General features: G+C 37.3%; 1 protein-coding gene across 1 annotated transcript; it reads left to right on the forward strand.

Annotated features, from left to right (window-relative positions):
- The first annotated feature begins 2,429 nt into the window (after nt 1-2,429).
- Nucleotides 2,430-26,637, forward strand: Chordc1 (cysteine and histidine rich domain containing 1). Its single transcript, XM_027410880.2, has 11 exons — nt 2,430-2,645; nt 6,804-6,853; nt 9,964-10,020; nt 10,741-10,898; nt 12,919-13,022; nt 13,769-13,827; nt 19,234-19,304; nt 20,598-20,703; nt 22,758-22,877; nt 23,357-23,419; nt 23,649-26,637. The coding sequence occupies exons 1-11, from the start codon at nt 2,582-2,584 to the stop codon at nt 23,793-23,795; spliced, it is 999 nt and encodes a 332-aa protein (XP_027266681.1). The 5' UTR covers nt 2,430-2,581; the 3' UTR covers nt 23,796-26,637.

Consider the following 26,637-nt stretch of genomic DNA (forward strand, 5'->3'; position numbering starts at 1 on the left):
GTTTTTCTCCATCGATTCGCCCTAAGAATACTATGTATTTCACCCTGGTCTTAAAACTCACAACCCTCTTCTCTTAGCCTCTTGACTAATGGAATCACAGGCATGTGCCCACATCTATCTTGTAATCTTCACTTTTTCATATTTTTATTGATTATTAGGGAATTTCACATCATGAAGCTGAGCACACTCACTTCCCAGTCTTCCCAGATCTGCCCCCACCCATGTGGGTCCCTCCCACCACCCATGTGGATGCTCCCCCCAAAATAAAGGAGAAAAAAGTGAAAGGCCAATTTGTGTTGCCCATTTAAAAAGACTCTTGTTACTTCAGTTGGTAAGTGTTGGCCTCACTTACATTCAATCTCTAGGAATCTTAGTAATGGAGTAAAGGTAATCTCTACAATCCCACCTACTGGGAGGGAACAGCAGATGATCAGGAGTTCAGGGTCATTCTATGCTTCACAGTGAGACTGAGCCCAGTGTGAACAAATGAGACCCTGTGTCCAAAAGGAAAAAAAAAACAAAAACCCAACTTAGTAAAACTTCAAAAGCTTTTGTTTTGTAGCAGCTCAAACTGTCACACATTTAAAGATGTTCAGCAATTCTGAATGACCTGCAAGATATCAAGTTTCCACCCCTGGAGAAAGGGCTGAAATGCCCACTTAAAATACCAAAGCCGATTTGGCCTCCACATTCTCCCAGCATCCCTCAGTCCCTAGCTGTTACATGGGATGGCTGGCATATATCATTCTCTACCCTGAACTCAGTCAGCCCAGAGGCTGGGCTGCCTTTTGCCAGAGGCACTTCCCTGTGTAATCCAGATATTTTGGTTACCTGCCCCTTTTGCACATTTGGCCTCCAGGCTGTAGCACCTGGTTCCTGTTTCCTTCCCCTCCCTCTCTCCCCAATGGCCCAGCTCAATCTAGTCCTGTATACTCTGAACTCTCTCAGATGTCCATTTTTTAAATCTTATTTTTGTAATTTTTAATTTATATACTAAGAATGTAAATGTGTATCTGTGAAAAACTGACATTAAATACCCATTAATGATGCTGTGACACGATGAGATACAACATTGGAACTGGTCAAAATTAAGCACTTTTTAGAGCTCGTCATCCATTTCTTATTATTAATGATTAATTTCTATTGTCTACTATACTAGATATCTGTGGCTAAAATGAAAATTGGTACTACCTTTTAGAAATCAACTGGCAATATTTATCTTTAAAAACTTACTCGGACTTAAAAGGCTTATTCCCTAGCTGGGCAGTGGTGGTGCAAACCTTTAATCCCAGGAATTGGGAGGCAGAGGCAGGCTGATTTCTGGGAGTTCGAGATCAGCCTGGTCTACAGAGCGAATTCCAGGGTGAGTTGGGAAGCTACACAGAAAAACCCTGTCTCAAAAAAAACAAAAAAAACAAAACAAAACAAAACAAAAAACAAACGTATTTTACACATTATTAGCTACTTCCTAGGGGGAAGAAAAGCAATACACAATAAATTGATTATAGACTTAGGCACAATTAAGTTGGTGAGGTTATAGGGCAACATGTAAGTGACAGAATTCAACAAACTATTCCATCATCCATAACAATAACTATATAAATGAGTTGACAATGACATAAAATGAAAATCATCTTAGGTTAACTGAATACATCGTTTTATTTGTATTGGAGAAATACACAAATTTGATATTTCTAGTCATTAAAAGGATATGGGAAGTGATAAGTCTATTATTGGGATGGGAAGATTGTGAGCAGGTCTGCATTAATAATAAACTTGGGATCGTTGGAAAAGTACACATCTTTTTTGTGTGTCTATCATCAAAACTGCTATTATAGAAAGTATGTGCTCAGGAAAACACTGTTTGCAAGGTGTCTATTAATGTAATGCTGTGTTTTGTACACTGAAAACTTGAGATTGTACTTTATGAGACCGACCCACTGACTGAACAGTAAGTTAAGTGGCAGCTAATGTGAAATTTCATCTTAGAATTGTGATTAGTTCTCGGAATGCACTTGAGCCACAATTCTTTCTCATCCTCAAGTGCTGTGTATTTTTAAAGTGACTGAACCCATTTCTTCAGTTACTGGCAGTGCGGGAAGAACCTTGGTCGTGAGGATGCGCAGATCTGGATCGGGGGCCGGTTAAACGGGCGGTCCTTTTCCCTCCTCACTCGCCCTCCGCCAGGCGAGCGCCTCTGCGCTGAGGACTTGGCTCGCCACTGCCTCCTGTCCAAGAGCTGCACAACACACGCCACTGTCAGCTCCCAGGACGATGCGGGCCACAAAGGGAGCGAGGCTCGCCGGGCCTTCCGCTTCCGCCCATGGGTGTCTCATCTATAACTGTCCGGGTCCACCCACTGCGCTCACTGAGGGAGTCCGGCGGGGAATCGACCGCCAAGCGCTAGGCTCCGACCCTTCTTCCAGTCTCTTCTGCGCCTGTGCAACTCGAACGTTCGCGAAAATTCCTGAAGCGGCACCGGCGGCTTCCGGAAGCCGGCGGCGGCCTGCACCGTAGTGCGGCAATTGGCGTGCTGGTTTCCTTGTCGTCCCGGTGGTGTGGGTTTCACCTAGGAAACGGAATGGCGCTTCTGTGTTACAACCGCGGCTGCGGCCAGCGTTTCGACCCCGAGGCTAACGCAGACGGTAAGGAGGACCCTGGCGGGAGCCTTCTCCCGCCGCTCCCCGGCCCCGGCCCCCGACCCCGGCCCTCACGCCGCTCCGCTCCCGGGAGCATCTACGTGTGTCTGCCCCTCCCTAGGAGCGCAGGGCCGGCAGCTTGCTTCAGTGTCCCCGGTGGCCCTCATCTCCACGGAGGGCATCTCCTCCGTTCCAGGGCTAACCTGACCCGGTTAACGCTTTGTCATGGCCTTGATTTCCTGGTCGTGAGAGGTCCATAGTGGTGGGCAGTGGATCATTCGTGCCTTGGACTTTTGGTTGCATTTGAGTACTAGTGAAAAGCGTACTGTCACGTGTTCATTCAGCCTCCTCTCCTGTAAATTACTTGCTTTCTAAATGAACTGTGCTTGATTGCGGAAATGACTTTTACACATCCGTTGCACAGTAGCAACGTTTTCGGTATACTTTTGCTGGGGCCTGCAGTTTTAAACCACTCCAACCAGCATGAAATTAGCCCCAGTGGTGCTCCTTCAAAACCGGCGTGGTCTAGTTGAGAATGAACAGTGAAAAAAAAAAGCACCTGTGCTGGGTGAAAACAGAGGTGCCAGTCAGTCTCATTAGTGAGTGGAATAATTATGCAGATTGCGAGACTGTTGTGCAAAGTGACAAAACTTATCTCAGGTTCACCTAACATAGTACACTTTTTATATGCAAGGTATTGGACTGTCACCTTGTTACATAACTGAGCGACACTGTGAAGTATCGCATTGCAGACCCGAGCTCCGCGTGTTAGTAACACAATTGAGCATTGTGAAAGAGTTTAAAACCAGTACCTTAAAGATCTTTTTCACGTTTGAGGTGTTTAAAATATTTATCTTGGTACCACAGTAAACCGGTGACTTCTTTCGAAATAAGACTGGTACAGGACTTAAAGGAAAAGATGAAGCCAGGCAACAGCACTTGGTAAACTGCCTTGGTTATGTGCACATTCTACGTTAATACTAAATTCATTGATGCCTTATAGCATGGGGCAATGTTTTTATGGTACTAGATTCTGGTTCAAAGTTCAGGAGACATACCAGCTTGTTACTGGAAGTTAGTCTCTGTGTAGAATGGTGTAGTACCTAGAAAAGATAAACCAGGCTAGGAAAGACACACAAGTAAATAAACAGTCATCAGTTTGCGGCTGTTAACAGCATCACATACTGCAGGGAACTCCAGTCACCTGGTGAAAACATTATTTACTTTAGCAAAGTGGGAATTGTTTTAGAATCTAGGGATTAATGCCAAGTAAATTCATTGAATGAATGGCAGTTGGTAACACTGGATTTAAGGGAAAGGATTTTGGAATGGGAATAACATACATTGACATTAAAAATTAAAGGGGTAATGTTGAAGGTGTCAATATGGTCATATGTTGTCAAGGAGTACAGTGATGGATGTGTTATTTGTAAGAAGCTGTAAGTCATTTTCTGGCAGTGGTGGTGCACACCTTTAATCCCAGCATTTGGGAGCACAGGTAGAGGCAGTCAGATCTCTATGAGTTCTAGGCCAGCACGATCTACAGAGGGAGTTCCAGGATAAGCTTCAAAGCTACAGAGAAATCCTATCTTGAAAAACCAAAAAAAAAAAAAAAAAAAAAGAAGAAGCTGTGAGTCTGTGTGCATTCTTCCCTTTCTTAATGCTGTGGTATAATTTCCATGTTACTGACTTCTTTCATCTCTTTTTTAAAAATAATATATTCATTTTTATTTTATGTACATTGGTGTTTCATCTGCCAGCATATATGTCTGTGTGAAGGTGTCAAGATCCCTTGGAACTGGAGTTACAGATACTTGTGATCTGGGACTTGGGTGCTGGAAATTGATCCAGGGTCCCCTAGAAGAATAGCCAGTGTTCTTAATTGCTGGGCCATCTCTCCAGCCCCCTATTTCATCTTTTTTAAGTTTATTTTTGTTAGTTATGTTTTTCCTTGTATACAAAAGTTAGACTCTTCAGGATCATAGGACATTTTAGTGTGTGATCCAATATGTGTTAAAAATAGTAAAAATTAAAAATAGTTAAAAATGAGAATAGTAATCTGCATGTGTTAAGTACTCTAAAGTAGACACTCGGTTACAAGCCGCACAGCAGCTACCAGTGACAACTGAAAATTTCAGCTAAACCTAGCTGGAGAAAAAAGAAGCTCTTAGAGCCGCTAATCTGTTATAACTTTATATCGTTAAACATGAATTTCAGCAAACTGGTAAACCTGATAAATGCAAGAGAAGGAGTTGTCCATCCAATTGTCCTTTCCTCTTGACACTAGTGATTTTTCACATTTCATTCATGCTGGTTACATGGTGAAAATCCTGATATCCTGGACTGTTTATGTCTGGCTGTGTATACATTGTATACTTTATGGCAGTGATTGTACATTAAATGATCTGGCATTCCCCTCTCAGCTTCATGTCTTTGCATATACATTTCCGTACCCACTTCCTTATTCTAACTCTGCTGTATGTAGTAGCCTTTCTGTAACTTGTGGGTTTTCTTCTTACTCCATTCCATTAGCTAGTATTGTGTACACATAACCAGCACTTACTAAGGAAGTAATATTAGATATTAGTAGAGGGTAGGAGAAGTTTCAAGGCAATACCAGAAATCATATTGTAGGGAATTAAAAATTAAACTTGGAAGGTTGAGTGAAGTAGGAACTGAGTAATTTGGCTTTGTCTAACCTAATGGTACTGTATTTTCAGATAATAAGTGTGTCTGTTATAAACAAAATACTCCACATTGCCAGTGATAATAGACATATTTTGTATGAGAGTTATTCTGTAATATGTAGAGAGACTGGAAACACAAAGTGATGAATGGTTATTGAAACTTGGACTATAGAACTCAACTCTGGTTTGTATTTGGGAATTACTTGTTAAGAATGCTAATGCAACAGTTTGATATTACAGTAGTTATTAAAATGCTGAGTCAATTTTTTTAAAAAATACCATTTTAGAGACTCTCGAGCAATTTTTATGGTTTAAGTATGTGGAAGTTTGATATTTTTCTGAAAAGATAATTGAGATATGGCCAAACAGAAGATGGGAAGGGGTGCTGTGAAATTCTGTGCTCTCAACATGACATGACTGTTCCATACATGAACTCACAGCAGCTGTGCTTGCCTACACAAGACTGCACAATACAACATCATCTAATTCAAATATTCCAGCACAGAGTGGGAAGGGAAGTCTGTGGTTCCCCTAAGCTAAACTGAACCACTGTTGGCAGTTGATGGCTGCTGGGGAAGGAGGGACTTTTATTCCCAGGAATGGCTAGCTAGTGAAGTGTGTATGCATATAGACAGGCAGTGGGAGTTGGGCACAGTGGGCTTGAAGTTCTGGGGAAAGGAGATGGGTTGGTGGGAGTAGGTGGGGTACAAGTGAGGCAGGTGGGTGTGACTAAGGTACTTTGTATACATGTATGAAATTTTTAGAGAATAAAAAAGAAATATTGCCAGAATCATTAGGACTTAACGTTTAGTATTAAGCAAACTTTACTACAAAGATGAAGGAATATAAAACGGTGGTTCTCAATCTGTGGGTCACGTCCCCTTTGGGGGTCAAACGGCCCTTTTTACCTGAGTTACCCATTGGAAAACAGATATTAACATTATGATTCATAACAGTGCCAAATTACAGTTATGAAGTAAAAAACAAAATAATTTTGTGGTTGGGGTCCCCAAAACATGAGGAAATATATATATATATATATATTTGTTTTGTTTTTCGAGACAGGGTTTCTCTGTGGCTTTGGAGGCTGTCCTGGAACTAGCTCTTGTAGACCAGGCTGGTCTCGAACTCAGAAATCCGCCTGCCCCTGCCTCCCAAATGCGGGGATTAAAGGTATTCGCCACCACCACCCAGCTATGAGGAACTATATTAAAGGGTCCCAGCATTAGGAAGGTTGAGACCACTGATCTAGAATATTCTCGAATGTTATTCTTGAACAGTTCTGGATTACTTTTATTCCTGTAGCATGCACTTAGAGATTTAACTCTTACTGTTTTTAATACAAGGAATTAATGACGTGTTAAGAATAATTTACCTGCATTTGGAAAAAGGATCAAACCCTAACAACCTGAAGGAGTGATTCATAAACTTCTAATAATAAACAGCTATGTTGTTTTCTTTTTCTGTTTCTGACCAGATGCTTGCACATACCACCCAGGTGTACCTGTATTTCATGATGCCCTGAAGGTAGGAACAAGATACTTTTCAGTTCCTTTATATTTACATAATAAACTTAAAGATATACTTTTTTTGGTTTCCTCCCTTAGCTTCTCAGTTTTTCTTAATGGCCATTTTGGGTGCTTTAAGCATATTCTTTAAAGACAGAAGCTAGTAGACAGTGATATTTTCCAGTTATAAAGTTATTTATATCTCTACCCATTTTCCTAATGGTGTATTCCCTTCCTAAGTTGGAAGTTAAATAAAAGCAGTCATATTGGTCTCAGTCTTTAGTCTGTCTCTGTTGGCTAATAAGAATGGCTTCATCTGGGTATTAAATTGGTTGTTTCAGATGTTTAATGCTTCTTTAGTTGGAGTGTTTTACTGGAAACATGGTACCATATTTTCTCCTTTACTTCCTTGGTGAGCTGAAGAATCAGAGAAGTAGTACAATGGTGGGTTTTTTTTTTTTATGTGTTTTTGTTTTGCTCAAGTTTTCCATGTTACGTTTTTAAAATTCATAAAGTGATAGGCAAGTTCTCAGTAACTCATACATTTTTAAAGAAAGTTAAATTTAAATATGTAAGCATAAGGTTACTGTCTTTCCTTGAATATTAAAATATTTTCCCCTTATAACATTGTTTATTGTCAATAGAAATTTAAATACTCATTTTGTTAAATAGGAAACTAGTGGCTTTCTGTCAGTGCTTGTATTTCCTGAAACTTAGTGGGCCATGGGATCTTGGCCATAGCAGTCGTGGAAAGCTGAAGTATATAATACATAGTTATAGAATACCAACATACAACAAGAGTTTGGAGAAAGGCTGATACTGACGTCACTCCAAGCATAGGACCTAAATTTCGATCCCCAGCACCTACATAAAATCAAAGTGAAGGGCCTATCTTTAACCCTGGTCACAGAAAGTAGGTCCTTGGGCCTTTCTGTGTAGCTAATCTAGATGAATTAGCAAGCTCCAAGTTCTGTAAGAGACCTTGTCCAAAAAAAAAAAAAAAAAGTGAGAGAGAGAGACCTTGTCCAAAAAAGTTAGGTGGAGAGCAGAGGACGATTAGATGTTAACCTCTGGCCTCTACCCTTACACACATTCACACACAATGAACAGAGATAATAAAGACCAACACAACTACAGAAATGAGAGTAATAAAAATACTTCAGGTTAAGAATGGTTTGATGTTATTTGTAGGACATATAAGGACATTACATACAAAGATGCCAAAAAAAAAAAAAAAATCACTGAACTAGAGGTGACAACTTGAGGACACAAATGTACTTAAGGAACAAAAATGGGAAAAACTGCTATGGTTAGGAAATAGGAGAAAATAGTAAGAAAAGTACAATAAGAAGTAAATGAAAAGCAGTCAAGAAACAGTTCTTTTGCAAGAAAGAGAAATACACCTTCATGATCAGTTTCAACACACATAACTTCAACACACACTGTTAAAGAGGCTGAAAAGATCAAAGCAGGAGCTAGACAAAGGGCTCTCTGGAACCTTGTTTCCTCACCTAGACCTGAGCAGATAACATAGACTTAGCTGCTTGCACATTTGTTTGCATTTTTTTCAGGTACCAGTTAAATGCTAAGTCTCTCTCTCTCTCTCTCTCTCTCTCTCTCTCTCTCTCTCTCTCTCTGACACGCACGCACGCAGCCATGCATGCATGTGCGCGAGCGATTAAGTCAGTAAAACTCTCTTAGAGATACATTTGTTGAATAATATCAACACTCTTTAAACACTATAAGATTGTGGTAATTGGCTTATGTGCATCTTATTCCATAGTTCACAAGAAAAGGAAAAAAATAAATTAGAGGGTATTTAATTTTTCTTTCTAAGAGCAGGCAAGAAACATGGAAATACTTATATTGCTAAAAAATTAACTGCCAAAACTTCTATCCCTTCAGAGGCTGGTCCACATGAAAAATATGAATTTGGAGATACAGGGATATTGTATTTCTATTTCCTTACTCTCTCCTACATTAGAATTAAAATCGGTGCACAGGAGGAGGGGAGGGAGAGGGAACAGGGATTGACAGGTAAAACAAGCTTATTCTAATTTAAATAAAAAATGGAAGAAAAAAAGAATTAAAATCAGTAACTAAGAGCCACCTTCACTAAACTATCTTTTTTTTTCCCGAGTCAATTAAAATTAGACTCCTTCTTCAATGGCACTGTGCCTTTTAATAAAAACCAGAGTACAATGAAAGAACCAATAGTGCAACTTACCGGGTGCAGTGAGGCAAGCAGTGCAAGGAGAGAGCATCAGACCCAGGGGCCTTTGTTCTTTGTTCCTTTTGACTTTTGTTGAGGGTTAAGAAAGAATGAAGATGATGAAGGCTTTAAAACACGTAGGCAGCTACTTTCCTACCTTACCAAAGAGGAATTATTGAGCCTTACTTTATTGTTACTGGTTTAACTTTCTCGAGTCAAGGGCTGCTCTTAATACCCAAAGCCAAAGATGTATGTTTGAGATGGTATACCACTAAATTCATTTATTAATTTAACTATGAGCATATTTCGCTCTGTGTCACCTAAATGCTGCCCTGCTGATAATTCATTCCAAGTGTTCTGTCCTGGCATTTTTTTAACTTGGTAGGCAGAATGAGCATTACAACAGGTGACATCTGTCTCCTTTCCTAGTTTTGAAACTCCCTACTTTAATCCCAAAGAGTCACTTGGTAGTCTGTTAAAACTTCACTTACCTCACTTGCTTCTGGCTGAAAGGTGAGTTTCTTTAGAAACTACAGTTTTGTAATTGTTACTTAATACGTCTTTTTCCCCCAAGTTAATCACCTTGTTCCTCAGATCCTTTAAACGCATGAGTTGGAGAGGTTGTTGGGAATTGAACTTGGGATCTTGTGCTCAATAGGCAACAGTTCCAGAGAGTTACATCCATAGTGCAATAGATGGTGTTTAAAAACTTCTTTTCTTAAAACTCAAATAATATTCTTAAACAAAGCAGCTTCTGATTTTCTGTTTTGATTAGTTAATTATTTTAAAAAATCATGTGATAGGAAACACCTTCCAAAAACTGGACTGGCTGTAACAAACTGTAGAATGTAACGATTCAGGGAAATAAGTACAACACAGTTTTAATGGTTTGTTTGTTGTTTTTCTTTGTTTTATAGGGTTGGTCTTGCTGTAAGAGAAGAACAACTGATTTTTCTGACTTCCTAAGCATTGTAGTAAGTACTAGTTTGTTTATTATTTTTCTAAAAGTACATCCTCCTAGACTTCAGATGGAGCAGTGAGATCACTGATAGCCATTAACTCAGCTATCAGGTTGTACCATACTTTATACAAAGGGGACTCAACTCTTTCATAGCCTCTAAAATCCATTGTTTGCTTTAGAGAATAAGATTTTATTATGTTAACTATTCATTTGTCATTTTACATTGTTGATTTTAGTAGTCCCGAGAAGAAGGAAGGAAGTTATAGGCAGGCAATGATAACATTTTCAATTAGAGGCAGTTAATTTTATCAAGACACCGATGAGATGGTTCATTGTTTATATGGCACCAAGAAAGGAAGTTACATCTATATTATAGATGAGAAAAATAAATTTTAAAAGATTATTTGAGTTAAGGTCATATTTCAGTTTAATAGAAAGTTGAAGCTTAGATTGAAACTTTTTTGTTTTAAGGCAGGGCCTCACAAAGCCCACATATAGCCAAGGATGACCTTGAACTCTTGACCTTCCAGCCTTCAAATACAGACACTATGCCAGACTTATGCTAGAGAAGCATTCTACCAACTCAGACTGCAGGCTAATACCTTTTTTAATAAAGAGCTTTGGCATGTTTACATAATCTGAAAGGGCATTTTAAAACACCCAGAATACAAACATATATACATACGTAAAATAGGTGAAAGCATAACTGTTCAGTAATATCTTCTTCTAACAGGGCTGTACAAAAGGTAGGCATAACAGTGAGAAGCCACCTGAACCAGTCAAGCCTGAAGTCAAGACTACAGAGAAGAAGGAACTGTCTGAATTAAAACCCAAATTTCAGGAACATATCATTCAAGCCCCTAAACCAGTTGAAGCAATAAAAAGGCCAAGGTATACGCTATATACTGCTTATATTTGTAACACTGTGATAATGGCATTTGCTGGTGTAATTCCTTTTGACATTGCATATAAAGACATTTATAGTGGCCACTGTATATGGTTTTTCCTTTGGTAATAACCCTTTAATTTTTGAAGGCATGCACACAGAGTTGGGAAGGTGTACATTCATTTTCTGGTGTGAATCTTTCTCATGTGGCATGGTGGAATTCGGTAAAAGAATTGTACTTTTCTACAAAGAGTTTGAATTGAAGAGCCAACAAAGGCCTAATCACTTACCTTTACTTTCAGGTTGAATTGATTTCTTGATGCCTGCCTATCAAGATACTTTAAAAATGGCTTTTGCTCAGTTTGAAGTAGAATTAGATTGTTTGTGGTCACCTTCTGTTCAAACAAGATTTTATTTTGAAACACATTAATAGGTTTACTCATGTAACACAAGATCCTCAAACTTAGTGGTTATTTCAGAACTTGAACTGCAGAATGTAAACACAGGGTTTCTGTTCCAGCTTCGTCTCCCAGATGAGTTCTTTCTAAATACAAGCCTGAGAAACCATCAAAACCAATTGATGCTTTTATTCACACTATAAATTTACAGTGTTCCCAAACTTTATTATACTTAAATAAATTTGTAGACTATTACATATTATAGCACAAAATAAGAATCCTAACTTTGGATGTTTGCTTGCTCATTAATAATTAGAGGTATAGGCTGTAGTTAAAGATCAAAATGCTTTTATTCCACCTGCATTATTAATTCAGTCTTAAGAGCTGTCAGACACAAAACTAGGCAGTTCAAAAAATACGTACTGGGAAAAGACAAGAATTCTGTTATAATACAGTTCATCTTTGAATTTATTACATCTTAGTAGAGCCTCCTAGAAAATAGTAGGAGGTAATACCATTGGTTTAAATGATAGACTGTATATTTATAAGTTTTACTTGAGGCTATGAGAAAAATTAAATGTATTTTTTATTATATTTAATCTGTATAGGTATATTTTGCCTACATGTGTGTCTGACCACTTGTGTGCCTGGTATCCTTGATGCTCCTGGAAACAAAGTTACAATTTTTGTACTTTGGTGTTTTGTGTTTTTTTTTTGGGGGGGGGGAACACGATGACACACATGGCAGGGTTTCCCTGTGGCTTTGGAGGCTGTCCTGGAATGGAACTAGCTCTTGTAGACCAGGCTGGTCTCGAACTCACAGAGATCCACCTGCTTCTGCCTCCCAAGTGCTGGGATTAAAGGCGTGCGCCACCACCACCCAGCACAAAGTTACAATTTTTGATCCACTGTGTGTGTGCTAGGAATTAAACCCCAATCCTTTGAAAAAACAATAAGTTGTCTTAATCAGTGAGCTAGCTCTCTATCACTTAAATGTTTTATTAAAATCCACCTGATATATGAGTTACTTGTTTTAGTGTACTTCATCTTCATTAACATTTGCTAGTTTGTCATTAGGTATGCAGTGTGAATTACCTATGCTATATTTTATTGCTATATTTATGAGTAGACTTAATATTTGCTTATTGAGTAGGCTTAAATTATGTATGAAAACTTATACCATTATGAAATATTAGAAGATGGTTGTGGCTTTATACTGTCATAAAGTTGTATCCAAATTTTAGAGTCTCTGTCATCTCTCCACATAAAGTTAATTGACTCTAATACAAATAAGTATGCTTTCACTTAGTGCTTTAGGAGTTGTGCTCAGAATTTTGCTTGGGGATGAGCTGAACAGGATTATACAATCCTTTCCACAGAGTTTACATTCTTAGTCTTTACTTGCTTCCTATAGCTCCACTGTGTAGTATCTTTTCATGCTAACAGTGGCTTGAATCTTTGAAACTTAATTTCTTAATAGAAAAATCATTTTATTGTACTTAAAATGTTGGTAGATTTGTTTGTAAAATACTTAATATTTCATTTGGAAGATGTTTAAGGTTATCAGTTTTAAGTACAAAGAAATCCTTTGGTCTATTGATGGTAATATAACTTCAAAATTCTCCAGCCCAGATGAGCCAATGACAAACTTGGAATTAAAAATATCTGCTTCCCTCAAACAAGCACTTGATAAACTTAAACTGTCATCAGGGACTGAAGAAGATAAGAAAGGTAAGACAGGGGTTTTTGGTTTGTTTTTGTTTTATTTTTTTTACAATATAAGAAACCATTCAAAAGAGATAGCTGTAGTGCAGTGAGTGTGTAAAAATGTAGCACATTGGAGGAAGAACTTCCTTTATTTTCAACTGCTAACAATACCATGAATGAACATTCAGTACATTGATTGTGTCTGTATGCAAACTCATTGTCCCTTAATTATTTTATCAAATTTCTTAACAGATTTTTTGTGCATCATATAAAATATATTTTATTATTCATTTGACCTCTGCCTAATACCAAGAGGCAAAAATACCTTCCATTATTTCTGCTGTATAAGATTTTTATAAAATTGGATAAGCACTGCATTGTAGAATGAAAACACATTGTACATCATTTGGGGGCATATGGGCAAAACCTGGGAAGAGGGCTTTTTGTTTGTTTTGTTTTGAGACAAGACTTTGTCCAGTAGTTTGTCTTGGATGCTGCTGTGTGATCTAGGATGTCTTAGAACTCATAACCATCTTGCCTCGGCCTTCCAAGTTCTGGGGTGTACACTACCACATCGACTAGACTGTGGACTTCTTTGTTTTTCTCGATGTTTTCCTTAAATTGGACTTGTTTAATAGAAAGATTATTTTTTTAAGACTAATACAACAGTGGGGTTCTATTTTAATATTGTAGTTTCAGATTTTATTCCATTTGTTTAAAAAAAACATCATTATGAAACCTTATGTTACCTTTTTTTTTTTCCATTGCAGAAGAAGACAGTGATGAAATTAAGATTGGGACTTCTTGTAAAAATGGAGGGTGTTCAAAGGTATATATTATAAAACTTTGGATTTATGGAGTAAAATTTTAATATTGAAGCTAAGGACTGCAACTCACTCTAAACTTAGTGAATAGTTGAAGGCTAGTTACATGTTAGGCACTTCGGTGCAGACCAGGGCTATGAATACAGTAACAGGCTTTCTAAGAGGAACATCTGATAGAATTATTGGAACAATTTTAAGTTGATTGAGGTATACTCTTAAGTACTTGATAAGTGCTCTGCATTGTTTTAGGGGATGGAGATAATAGTATCCAACAAAAACCTCTGTCCCTAAGGAGTATTTTCTGATGTGAGCAGAAGAACAGAATAGGCCATTGAATAATTAATTCAAGCAGACCAGACGTAAATTTAATACATGGATCAAACACAGTGGTTCCCGTCAGGGTCTTGGGCAATAATCTGAAAGCAATGGACAAAGATGGTGAAAGGTCTAAACCAGGATGAGGGTTTGAGCTACTTCAAACTATGATGGTAAGTAAGCCTTTACCTTTTCCAGGAGGTGTTTTGTGCTCTTGGTGGGGGCAGTTCTCACTCTACCCCAGCCTGGCCTCAGACTTCATTCCTGTCCCTCAGCTGAGTTCAGGATTTTGGTTGTGTACCACAGTGCCCATTTTAGGGAGAGGTAAAGAGATCTCTGTCTCAAGTGAAAGTGGAGGACGAGAAACCAGCTTGGATACAGTTGTAGAAGACTAGGTAGTGTCATTCTGGAGAGTGGGTTGCTACGAAATGATTAAATGTGGAGTATGGTTAAGCATCATGAGATCTTTTAGCTATCTGCTGTATACACTCTCATGCTTTTTCCTGTTAACACTTTTTACGTTACTTGGCTTCTTCAGTTACCAGCTTCTCCCTTTGTGGTAGTGAGGATTATGATAATATGGTTTTGCTTGTTTTGTTGTATGTTGAGTGCTTAGAACAGTGCCTGGCACATAGCTGATACGTGTAATGGTATAATTTGAGTAATTGTGCCTTCAAGAATCTGGGTAATTGGTGGACTTAGGGTCACAGCCTATGCCCCAAGAAGCCGTGTTCGGCCACCCATCTTTGGTAGGCCAATTTAAACATAAATTAATCTGAGAAAAACAGAAAAGGCTTTTTATTCATATGATCAAATTGGGAAGAGGGACAAAGATCCAGCAGCATCCACAAGGCTATTATGTGTAAGTGAGATGGCTTAAATAGAGGGCTAGGAGTATGCATAATTAAGCAGTCCCAGTCCAAGTCTAGTCCCACCTATCATAAACTCATCATTGTCTGAACTTTCCATTTGACTTTCTTTTCTCCTGTCATGATATTACCAGGGGCAATTTGGTTTTTTTTGTTGTTGTTGTTTGGTTTTTTTTTTTTTTTTTTTTTTTTTTTTTTTTTTTTTTTTTTTTTTTTTTTTTTTTTTTTTTTGAGTACATTATTTCAGTCCTTAAAATAAGGGACACAATTATCTCAAGCAATTAAGAGCCCTGACTCCTCTTCCATGGGACCCAGACTATACGGCAGGTCACAGCCATCTACAACTCTAGGTCAGGGGATCCATTGCACTCTTTTGGTGCCCTGGGCACCAGGCACACACTTGGTACATAGACACGATCAGGCAAAACACCCAAACTCATAAAATAATGAAATAACAATAAAAATGGTGTCTTCATCCCTGCCAGAGCATTTAGAGTTGATAGTGAAGATGGGGGTCTCAGCAAGTTTGTTTTCTTTCTATAAAGTTTGAGATTCCCTTGCTTACTTAAAGTGGAATGGGAATGGAAGTATAACTTCATATGTATAAGGTAGAAGTAGTAAGTGAAGGGGTAACTTTTTTTCTCTGCACATTTTTTATTTGAATTAGAAACAAGATTGTTTTACAAGACAATCCCAGTCCCTCCCCTCCTCCCCTACTACTCCCTCCACCAACTAAAACCCTACCTATCACATATCCTTTCTGTTCCCAAAGGGGTAATTTTTAATTTAAATTGTATTTTCAATTTTTTTTCATTAAATATATTTTGGTAATATTCTTTTCATACTCCCAACCCCTTTTAGATCCTCCCTACCCACCTGACTTAATATTCTCTCTCTCTTCTTTCTCTGTCTCTCTCCCTCCCTCCCCCCCCTCTTTCTTTCCCCTCTAAATAAATAAATAAATCACCAAAGCATGACAAAATAATGCACACACACACACAAACTGGAATCTGGTTTGTGTTGGTCAGCTCCTCCTGAGCATGAAGCCTGTCCTGGATGGAGCTTGGTTGATTTTTTTTTTTTTTTTCCCCTTTCTCAGCAGGTACCAGTTGCAAATTGCTTCTTGGTTTGGTGTGCCCACTTCCACTTCTCTTTTTGGAATTTTATCTGGTTTCCATTTGTTTTTCCAGTTTTGTGCATGCTATCATAGTCTCTGTTGATGCGTACATTAGTTTTGTTATATCTGGAAATGCTGTTTCCTTGGAGTCAACCACCACCAATGGTTCATACAGTCTTTCTACCTCTTCCTCGTAGATTCCTGAGCCTTGAATGGGGAGGATTTTACATAGACATCCCATTTATGGCTGAGGGCTCCAAGGTTTCCCACTGTCTGCCCACTGTCAAACTGTCTCTGTATTAAATCCCACCAACTGCAAGAAGCTTCGCTGAAGAACTTGAGTGATTCAGTGATCTATGGGATAGCAATGTCTTTTCCCTGTGTTCATTTAGCAGAGAAGTAGTAGGTTTTCCCCCAGAGCCCATGGTCTATCTACCTCAGGTTCTTGGCCTCAGTAAGTTTCAAATGTGGATTCCACCTTCTGGAGTAGGTCTTGAATCCAATCAAAAGGTGGTTTATTATGCCCTAATATTTGTGCTATTATTGTACCAATCTTGCAGGCAGTTTGCTGTTAGAGGATACAGGGTTCATAGTTGTATGCTATTGATAAGAGAGTGAGAAAGGCAATATAGGTGGCAGAATACTAATAGAAATTCAACTTAATAAAGGTACCAAAAATAGGGAGGGGGAGATATACCTAGTAAAACTGATCGCAGTAATAACAAAATCATGGAAATGTTATGATACTGTTTCCTTATATAGGTAGAAATTAAGAGATACCCAAATTTAAGTGCCTTTAGTGATGAGAAATTATATTTTTAGATTATAGAGGATTTAAGAAATATTTAATCTATTTCATTGAAATAGTCAAGTTCGTTAGAACTTGTACAAATCCAAGTTTAAACTTGACGGCTTTCAAAATGAAGATGGCAGTATTGAAAATCGTATTTTTTTTTTTTAAGTTTTTTGTTTTTCATTTTACATTCCAACCACAGTTCCCACCCCGCCCCCACTTTCTCCAACCCACCCCCACCTACTCCTCAGAAAGGGTAAGGCCTCCCATGGAGAATCAACAAAACCTGGCACTGTTCAGTTGAGGCAGGACCAAGACCCTTCCCCCTGCACAGAGGCTGAGCAAGACATACAGAGTGGGCCCCAAAAAGCCAGTTCATGCACCAGGGATGGATCCTGGTTCGACTACTAGGGATACAAACAGACCAGGCTACACAGCTGTTGACCACATGTAGAGGACCTAGTTTGGTCCCATACAGGCTCCCCAGCTGTCAGTCCAGAGTCAGTGAGTTCCCACAAGTTGGGGTTAGCTATATCTGGGTTTCCATCATAATGCTCACCCTCCTTACTCATGTAATTCCTCCTCCCTCTCTTCGACTGGACTCACAGAGCTTGGTCTGGTGCTTGGCTCTGGCTCTACATCTGGAGAAGCACATCTTAATCTACTCTTCAAACATTTTCTCTTCAAAGTTTTATATCTCTCAACATGTATTTTGCTTTCTTTGTCTTCTTTCACTTATGTTAGCTTTGTTTTAGGGAATATAGCCTCTATCTTGCCCTTTTTGGTATTTTGTAAATGTCCTTATTGAAAGTATGCCACAATTAGTAATTGATTTTTCCTTCCTGCTTTTCTTTGTAATAACACCACTTTAGTGTATAACTTTTGTGACTAGAAATGAAATTGTATGTGTTCGGTTTTAGCAGATATGTAGAGGTAGTTTTCAAAGGTTGCATATTCTGTATGCTTATCAATATTTGTGGGTTGGATCCACTTGTCTGTACATTGGCACATGTCGTATCAGTGTTTTCTATTTCAGCAATGCTGGTAGAGCATACAGTTTTCTCACTTAGTACTTGAGTTCAGTGGTGTCAAGGATGAGTGCCCTTTTGTATGCCTGCTAACCAGCTCTTTCCTCTCTGGCTGATGTCCATAATATCTCACCTATCTTTTTGCTATCAATTCCCCAACAATCTTGTAGGAATTATTCATATATTTTAGCTAAAAGTTCTTTGTCAGAGGTGTTTTGTTTGGTATCCACTGACCTGATGATTTCATTGATGAAGTTTTTTTCTGTTTTTTCCTTTATTGCCAGTGCTCTGCTTTATTTAGAAATACTTCTTCTGAATTGTAGTCATTTTCTCATGCAGAAGTACTTACTCAATCTGGAACACTTGAGTGTGGTGGAAAATACTAGGTGCTTCTTAATCAAAGGGCATTTGAAGAGAATTTGCTAGTTCTTGAGTGAGGTTGAACTGAAAAGTGTTTTCATTGAGTTTGACAAGATTTTATGATAAAACTTTAGAGGTAGAGAGGACAGACATCCTGACTCAGATTTGGCTGACTGAGAACATTTGCTGCCATTGAATAAGATAAGAAATGAGACATTTAGGTGGCAGTAATGGTGAGTTCAGATTCTACCATCCTGGAACTTATGTACTTAAGGTGGTAAACACCTAGTACTTTGTACTTCCAAAAAGAAGCAGAAAATTTTGGTCCTCTGTACTTTAGTTAATATGAATACAAAATTAGAAAAATACACTACCAGCTGCATCCATCTTTTATTACATAAGTTTTTGTGAATTCGTCTGTAGAGCCTTCATGTACAGCAGCAGTGGGGCCCGGATCTCCGGACAAACCATGGATGTATATATAGGTCTGCAGCTCATTTTGCCATTTGTTAGGGATAAAATATCACCATTCTACTGAAACTTCCAGGATTGCTTATTAGATTTCCTATATTAATTGATAATGCCCACACAGAGTATACTATATTCTGTTTTGTGGATAGTATACATCCCTTGTTTCCAACATGTTCATTGTAACCTCATGCCTAAAAGGCTGTCAGCATCTTGTATAGTAGGTTGCCTACCTTTCTGTTTGCTTTCTTTAAGGAATCTGTTTTTGCTTTCTTTAAGGAATCTAGAGTTTAGTCATGTCCAAAAGAGGGTCGTTCTCCATTCCTTGATCAATTTACAAGTGTTCTTTTAGCTGCTGTTATTTAAGTATTTTCTGAAGGCCTTATGTGTAACTGTACTACAGATAGGTATAAAATGCAAGTGTGAGATAAATGGCTAATGTTTTCCTCTTTGTTTTTTAGACATACCAGGGTCTACAGAGTTTAGACGAAGTCTGTGTATATCATTCTGGAGTACCTATTTTCCATGAGGGGTAACTTACACATTCCTAATTAAAATATTTATAGTAGTGATCAAAATATTAAACCTTTATATTTTTAAACATTGCCGTGCAGTTTTGGGGAAAGTTTTGCCCTACATTATCATTTAATCCTTACAATAACCTTAGAAAAGAGCAGGGACAGTTGCCTTCATTAAACACAGAAGAAAAACAGGTTTACAGCTTTTAAGTTATCATTGTGATTTTTCAGTATGATCTTATTTGTACTTTTTTATTTCTATTTATTTTTTTCTTAAATCTGAGGCAGGGTTTTACTGGTTGTGTGGACTGCCTCTGTCTCGGGATACTCAGGCCTTAGTCTCCTGTAGAGCACTTACAGGCATGTCCTACCATGTGACCTGAATTACTTAAAGGACTGGCATCTATTTTTAGGACATTAGAATTTTTGGCTATGGGGCAGTAAAGTGCCATTACCCAGGAACACCCTTGCTTTTCCATAACTCTTATTTTTGAGTTTGTCTCTATATAATGATAGAATTGATATGTAGTGTTCAGCTGTTTCTACATGCTTCAGATGCCTGGAGGTCTGTAATTTTTAGTTAGCTGTGCAGGGTTTTTCTCGAGTTAGTAGCGGTAGTTTTCCCTTCTGTGAGATTGACTGCTGTGTGGAAACACTAGTTTCTACTCTGTTCCATGTTCTTTAATGGGTTGTTGAAGTATGAATATTAGAATATTTGAATATTTGGTCATACTACTTTTTGGTAATTTCATGAGGGATTAGGGTTTATATTCTCAGTGAGAAACTGGACTTGAAATCTAAGTTAATACAATAAAAAGCTGCCCTGCTTTTTAAATTATTAGTTTCCCTAGAATGTATCCATTTTAACTGTTCACTAACAAATACTTGAAAGATTTTTTTTAACTTTTGTTAATTTACATTAGAAACAATCTTATTTTACATATCAATCCCATTTCCCTCTTCCTCCCATGCCCCCCACCGACCATCCAACCCACACACTCTTTCCACCCACCCATTCCTACCCCTGTCCCATTCCCCATCCACTCCCCAGGGAGGGTGAGGCCTTCCATGGGGGAAATCAACAAAATATGTCACATCATTTGGGGCAGGGCCTAGGCTCTCCCCCGTGTATTGAGGCTGAGAGAATATTCCTCCATGGGGGAGAGGGCTCCCAAAGTCAATTCGTGCACTAGGAATAAATACTGGTTCCACTGCAAGTTGGAACATATTTAAAGTTGGAGTTTTTATTTCTTAACTACATCTGCTACAATGGTAATGCTGATTTTAATTCATTGTCTAATTTAAAGGATGAAATATTGGAGCTGTTGTAGAAGAAAAACCTCAGATTTTAATACATTCTTAGCCCAAGAAGGCTGTACAAAAGGGAAACACGTGTGGACTAAAAAAGATGCAGTAAGTAACCTTTCAAAATCACTTGCTGACCTGCTGTATTCATCTAAGTCATTTTTAAAAGATCTGAGATTAGTGTGTGTTTATATTACAAGAATACCTGCCTGTTCACAAAATAACACTTTTGTGTATTGATGCACATATATAATTTTTCAGAAATACTTTAAACCGGCTGAAATTGAGAGATCTTTGTCTTATTAAAATTAGTTTCACAAGGCTGGTGAGTTGGCTCTATAGGGAAGAACTTGTTTTTGCAAAAGACCCAAGTTTGATTCCCATCACTCACAAGACTCACCATTTCCTTAGGCACCGTACATGTGTGTGGTACACAGACATACATGCAGGAAAAGCACCCACACATACAAAATGAATTTAAAATATATATATATTAAAAAATGAGTACTACAGCCTTTTCCTACTTTTAAAATTGTTTCATAAAAGTACTTCCTATTAATTTAATGTTACTAAGCCAATATTTAGGCCTCTAATTCTGTTTGGCCACAGACTCATTGAAAGATACATAGAGTCCCTCCATCTAGTGCCCAAAGGGTTGACTTTTCAGTGGAATTTCTTTGAATGCCTCTGCCTGCTCTGGGGAAATTGATCAAGGGAGGGAAAAAAGAGTTGCAGAGCACCAGTTTCTATTTCCTGGGCTTATTTTCAAAACATCTTAGGGCTATGAACATAATTCTCTTAAGCTTTTTAAGTTAAAAAGAAGAAAACCAGTTAGTTGCTAAATAGGGGTTTGTATGCTAGATCTTACTATTTTAATAGCATAATGAATGTAAACAAATCTTTTGTGCCATGCTGACATTGATAACTGTTCAGAAACCCTTCTGGTTCATAAAACTTTTACCTTTTAACTCAAAGATGAACTTTTCAGGCTAGAGATATATATGTTCAATCTTTGGTATCTCACTGTTGTTGGTTTTGGATCATAGATTACTGACCATAAAACTTGCAGAAATGTTTTACTAGCAGAAAGTGTAGTATGCTGTGCATTTTCTGAGGTCAAAGCCTTAAATAGTTTAAATAAATAAATTATGCTTTACTTTTTGTTTCAAAGTTTTGAGAGTGTATTCCTGGTGAAATGTAACTATTTTCTTTTTCTTTTTTTTCTTTCCTTCTTTTAAATACAAGTGTTTCAGAGTTTCCTGAACTTTCTGGCTAAATTACTCTTATTTCGAAAACTCACAATTTGTTTGTGTTTTGGAAAATTGGCTGATACCATAGTATACCACCGGAAAATAATGGTCATTTCCATAGCAGCAATCAAAAGATGGTTTCTGTCAATTGTGGCATTTTCTGCATACTAATGTGAAAGGACAAAATAATTTAATAATCATAGAAATAGTTATTGGTTGACAGTGTGTGTACATTGTATGATGGTTCCATGTTTGGTGTCTTCCTCTGTCACTCCCTTATTTTATGAAATATGGGCTCTCTGAGCTTTTTAGCACTAGGATTACAGAATCATACTACCATGTATGAACTTTTTTGTGTGGATGCTGATGTTCCAAACTCAGGTCCTTATGCTTAGAAAGCAGGCATAGTACCAACTGAGCTATGTTCCTGTCCTAACACCATCCAAATAAACTCTAATTTATACAAATAAACTTAAGGTTCTCATGCTTTCAAGTACTTGTGTTGTCTTGTTTATCTTACCAAATAAATTCCTTTCTTATTTCTGTCTTCAAAGAATGATGATGACAGTACTTAGTGTACTATAGGATATGAATGGAAAAAAGTTTAATAAGGCTTGTGAAATTATCTCCTAAGTGGACAGTAACAGTTTAGCCCTAAAGGAGAAAAACCAAATTGGAGAAATGAGGGTGTTCTCACATAGTAAACTGTTGAGATATCTTGTATCATAGTTTTTTGCTTAAACCTCTTAGTGTTGGTGGTATCTGCAGATGTTGTTGCCCTGAGACAACAAGTGCTTAGTTGTACATGGTAAATTTTTCTCTATTAGCCGAGTGAGTTCTTTTGAAAAAGTTGATGATGATGTGTTGAAGTGTGGTGGTTTTTAAGATTACAAAGTTTTTGTTATATTATAGGGGAAAAAAGTTGTTCCATGTAGACATGACTGGCATCAAACTGGGGGTGAAGTTACCATCTCAGTGTATGCTAAAAATTCACTGCCAGAGCTCAGCCAAGTAGAAGCAAATAGTACACTGGTGAGTATATTAATTGACTGAATGAAAATTATATTAAATACATTATTTGTTAATACTTTCTCAAAGTTCTTAGTTCTGAGTAGAAAGTTACTAATGACTTTGATAGAAACGGTATTTTAAATGAAAATCACAGTGTGGTAGAGTTCTGAAGTTTTCTAAAAATACAGTATCTTAAAAGGTTCACAAAATATATATTTGTTTCTCATTATGAACTTTCCAGTTAATTTCCTATTCTCTTAATCATTTTCTTAAAGTAAGGGGGGGGTTGTCTCTATTGACATTCTCTCATGGCTTAAGTAATGTCAGTCTTACCTTTATAATTGGTACTTGGTTTCACAAACCTTGAGTATGAATTTGATCAGTTATCGCTCTTAACTGGATGTGGTTCAGTGTTTCACTCACTACATGCTTAGTGTATATTAAGTAAGGCCTTGTTTACAATATCTAACACCAAAATAATAGCAATTTATCTATTTCAGTTAAATGTTCACATTGTATTTGAAGGAGAGAAGGAATTTCATCAAAATGTGAAACTATGGGGTGTAAGTATTTATTACAAATCCACCTATCTTTTTCTGATGATTGAAAACATTTTAAGAATGAATATTCATGGAAGTTCATGAATATAACCCTAACATGTATATCTATTAAGATACTTATATGGCATAAAAAAGGCCTCAGAGGCTTGATTTTCACATTAGAAAAAGCAAAATGTGTTTTTCTGAGACCAATAAAAGCACCAGATTAACTTTTCCTCTTGCTATGTTGTAGGTGATTGATGTTAAACGGAGTTATGTAACCATGACTGCAACAAAGATTGAGATCACTATGAGAAAGGCAGAGCCCATGCAGTGGGCAAGTCTTGAACTGCCCACAGCCAAAAAGCAGGAGAAACAAAAAGAAGATATTGCAGATTGATGAGAAGAGAAACAGAAATCTCTTGTTTGTTTTAGAATTCTTAATTCTTATGTGTGGGTGAAGTAGTAGCTTGCTGCTGTAATCTTTTTGTTGTTCTTAATCTTCCATTTTAGGGTTATCATGAGGTTCTTCAAAGCCAAAGTCTGTTCGTTTGTTTGTTTGTGCCTCTTATCTTCCTTTTGAGTTCTGTAAGATGATTATTCAAGTGTCCTCACTAGCAGAAACATAGTTGTTACCCAACATGAAGGGAGGAAAAGAACTCATGAGCATATTTCTAGTATATCTTAGTATAAATTATTATAAGCAGAGAAATAAAAGGGTGTTTTTTTTTTTGTCCTGATATCGCTGTTACCCTTAAATGGTAAAGCAAGGTGTAATATAAAAAATTTAATTGGCCTTTCCATGAACTTTTGTTACTGTAATTCTTGAATATCTTTAAGGAAAAAATTTATTTGTTTCCCCTATGAGGTGGTTACTTCCTGTAGTACTAACCTTGAAGCAGTGTAGTCACCATCTGTGGGTACTGCTAACAGATTCATTTGCAATCAATTTAATGTCAGAAGGTTACATTAATGCCTATAGTATTTGTCAAGCAGTATAATTTAAGACTATAGAAAATATATCTAAGAAGTATCAATTTGGTTAAAACTCATCATTTCATAAGAGTAAGCAATAATGTTTTTTAAAAAGTCTCTTTTTTAATTATTTAAAGGTGTTTTGTGGTGTGTTAACTAAATTTTGTCTAATTTATAGTCTAAATCCTCTTAGGGATGATATCTATCCCAGATGAAAACTATCTGTAAAATTGTGACCGTGTAGCTTTGTTGAAATATATTAAGATATATATGTGTGAGGCTTGAATGTGGAATGCCCCTGCAGGCTTTTTTGAGCTGTTGATCCCCCAACTTATGGCTCTATTTTGAAGGCTGTAGAACAACCTTTAGGATGTTGGGCCTGGTTGGGCTCTCTGGAGGTGAGCCTTTAAGGATTCTACACCCTTGCCGGCTTGCCTCCAGTCAGGGCATGTGAACCACCTCTGTCCCGTGCTCTCAGTGCTGCCGTCACAGCCATTATAAACTGTATCCTCTGAAACTGTGAGCCAAAATAAACTTTTCCTCCCTTGAGTTGTTTCATGTGCTTTGGTCATGGCGACGACAAAGAAGTATACACTGCAGAAAAGGTAGGACAGCTGTGTTATATGTTAATGTAGATTTGACAAGTTTACTAATATTGGTTATGTATTATATTTCATTTGCATTAATTGTATATGACACAGAATTTCTTGTTTATGCCAGTTACAACCATTAATGCATAGGTTGCTTTTTGAGGCACAGCTCAAGGAGAAACTTGTTGTATATGAAGGTTAGAACTCCAGCAGAACTTAGTGAATTGGTGCCTTAAATATGTGTAGGTCAAGTTAAAGGTGTTTGCTTCCCAAACTCTTTAGTATTAATGGAATTCTTACAAAGAAATTTGGAGTAGTGTCGGAATATTAGGTAATAAAGAATCTGGACGGTGGCTGGAGAGACAGTTCCTTTAAGAGCACTAACTGTTGAGTTTGATTCCTTGCACCCATATGACAGCTTATACTAAAGGAACTCCATTTCACTTAGAGTTCCCTTTTCTGGACTCCATAAGCACCAGGCAAGTATGCACCTTAGATACAGCGAACAACCTGTATTTGTCATTCTGCTATTAGCAAATAACTATTAGAGATACTGTCTCATCTGTCAACAGATGTAAAAACACAAATCTAGCCTTCAAGCTTTAATGAGGCAAGAACATGCTAAAACTTTTTTGGAAATAAAAAAAAAGAACTGGGATCCAAATAGTCTAAGTTTCTAATTAAACATGAATTCTTGTAGAAAAGAGATCCTGTTTTCTACACGAGGAAAGTTGAAAATATTTGATTCAAAATATTAGTTATACCTGTGTCACTTCCTTATTGAGGCTGTTTGCCCTTGAATAGTAGTAGTCTGTTGGGATGGTACAGTTGAAGCAAGTGAAGTTTTCTAACCTCAGACTTGGTTGCACAGCACTATTTTTATTTTTTCATACAGTTGTGCAGTGGTTACATCTGTGACTATTTAATTGCTGTTTTCTTTCAGAACCTCTGTCTGTCACTTAGATAAAAATGAAGTGAAATTTATCTTAAAGTGCAACAGAGTATTTTTAAGGAAGAATCTTTTACTCTGTCGATTTATTAAGAAAAGCTAATGAAATCCTTGTTATCTCTAAGAAGTTACTTCTATTAGATACATGCCTTTCTTTTATTATGGCATCAAAGCAGCCAAACCTAGATATATTTTATACAGGTAACTCATTTTAGCATGGGAAACTCAAATGCTATTTTTCTTGCCTATCTTTTGCTTGCACAAAGGAGTTAATATCCTAAGTTGATCTGTCTTTTCTAACCTCTTATTTTGAAATAACTTTAGGTTGGCAGAATTACAAAACTAGTACAGAGATCTTTATAATTAGCATATCATCTCCTAGTGTTAAAATTTCACATGGGAGACAGTTTATAAAACTAAGACATTAACCTTGGTAAAGTTTAAAGTAGAATGTTTAATTTTAACCTTTTTTAGTTGAACCCTTAAAGGGCAGTTCTTGAAATATATCATATAACTTAAGCCATTAATGTAAACAATTAAAACATGAATTGAAATCAGATGTTTATAGGTTGACTGTGTACATTTAGAGGACTGTATAGTCAGTGCACTGATTGAGCTTTGTCATGTGTCTATTATGCTAGGGATCTTTGCCTTTACTATACTTAGAACTTGTTTTTCTCTTTATCAGTTGATCAGAATGAAGAGAACCATTAAAACATTCTTGCAGA

Source organism: Cricetulus griseus, chromosome 4 (assembly GCF_003668045.3).
Source record: "Cricetulus griseus strain 17A/GY chromosome 4, alternate assembly CriGri-PICRH-1.0, whole genome shotgun sequence".
NCBI classification, from domain to species: Eukaryota; Metazoa; Chordata; class Mammalia; order Rodentia; family Cricetidae; genus Cricetulus; species Cricetulus griseus.

Excerpts from the sequence above, each read along its gene's own strand:
- Chordc1 (XM_027410880.2), top strand. The coding sequence starts at position 2,582 with ATGGCGCTTCTGTGTTACAACCGCGGCTGCGGCCAGCGTTTCGACCCC. Across the intron at positions 2,646-6,803 it reads CCCCGAGGCTAACGCAGACG|ATGCTTGCACATACCACCCA; the intron begins GTAAGGAGGACC and ends GTTTCTGACCAG. Across the intron at positions 22,878-23,356 it reads TAGAAGCAAATAGTACACTG|TTAAATGTTCACATTGTATT; the intron begins GTGAGTATATTA and ends TATCTATTTCAG.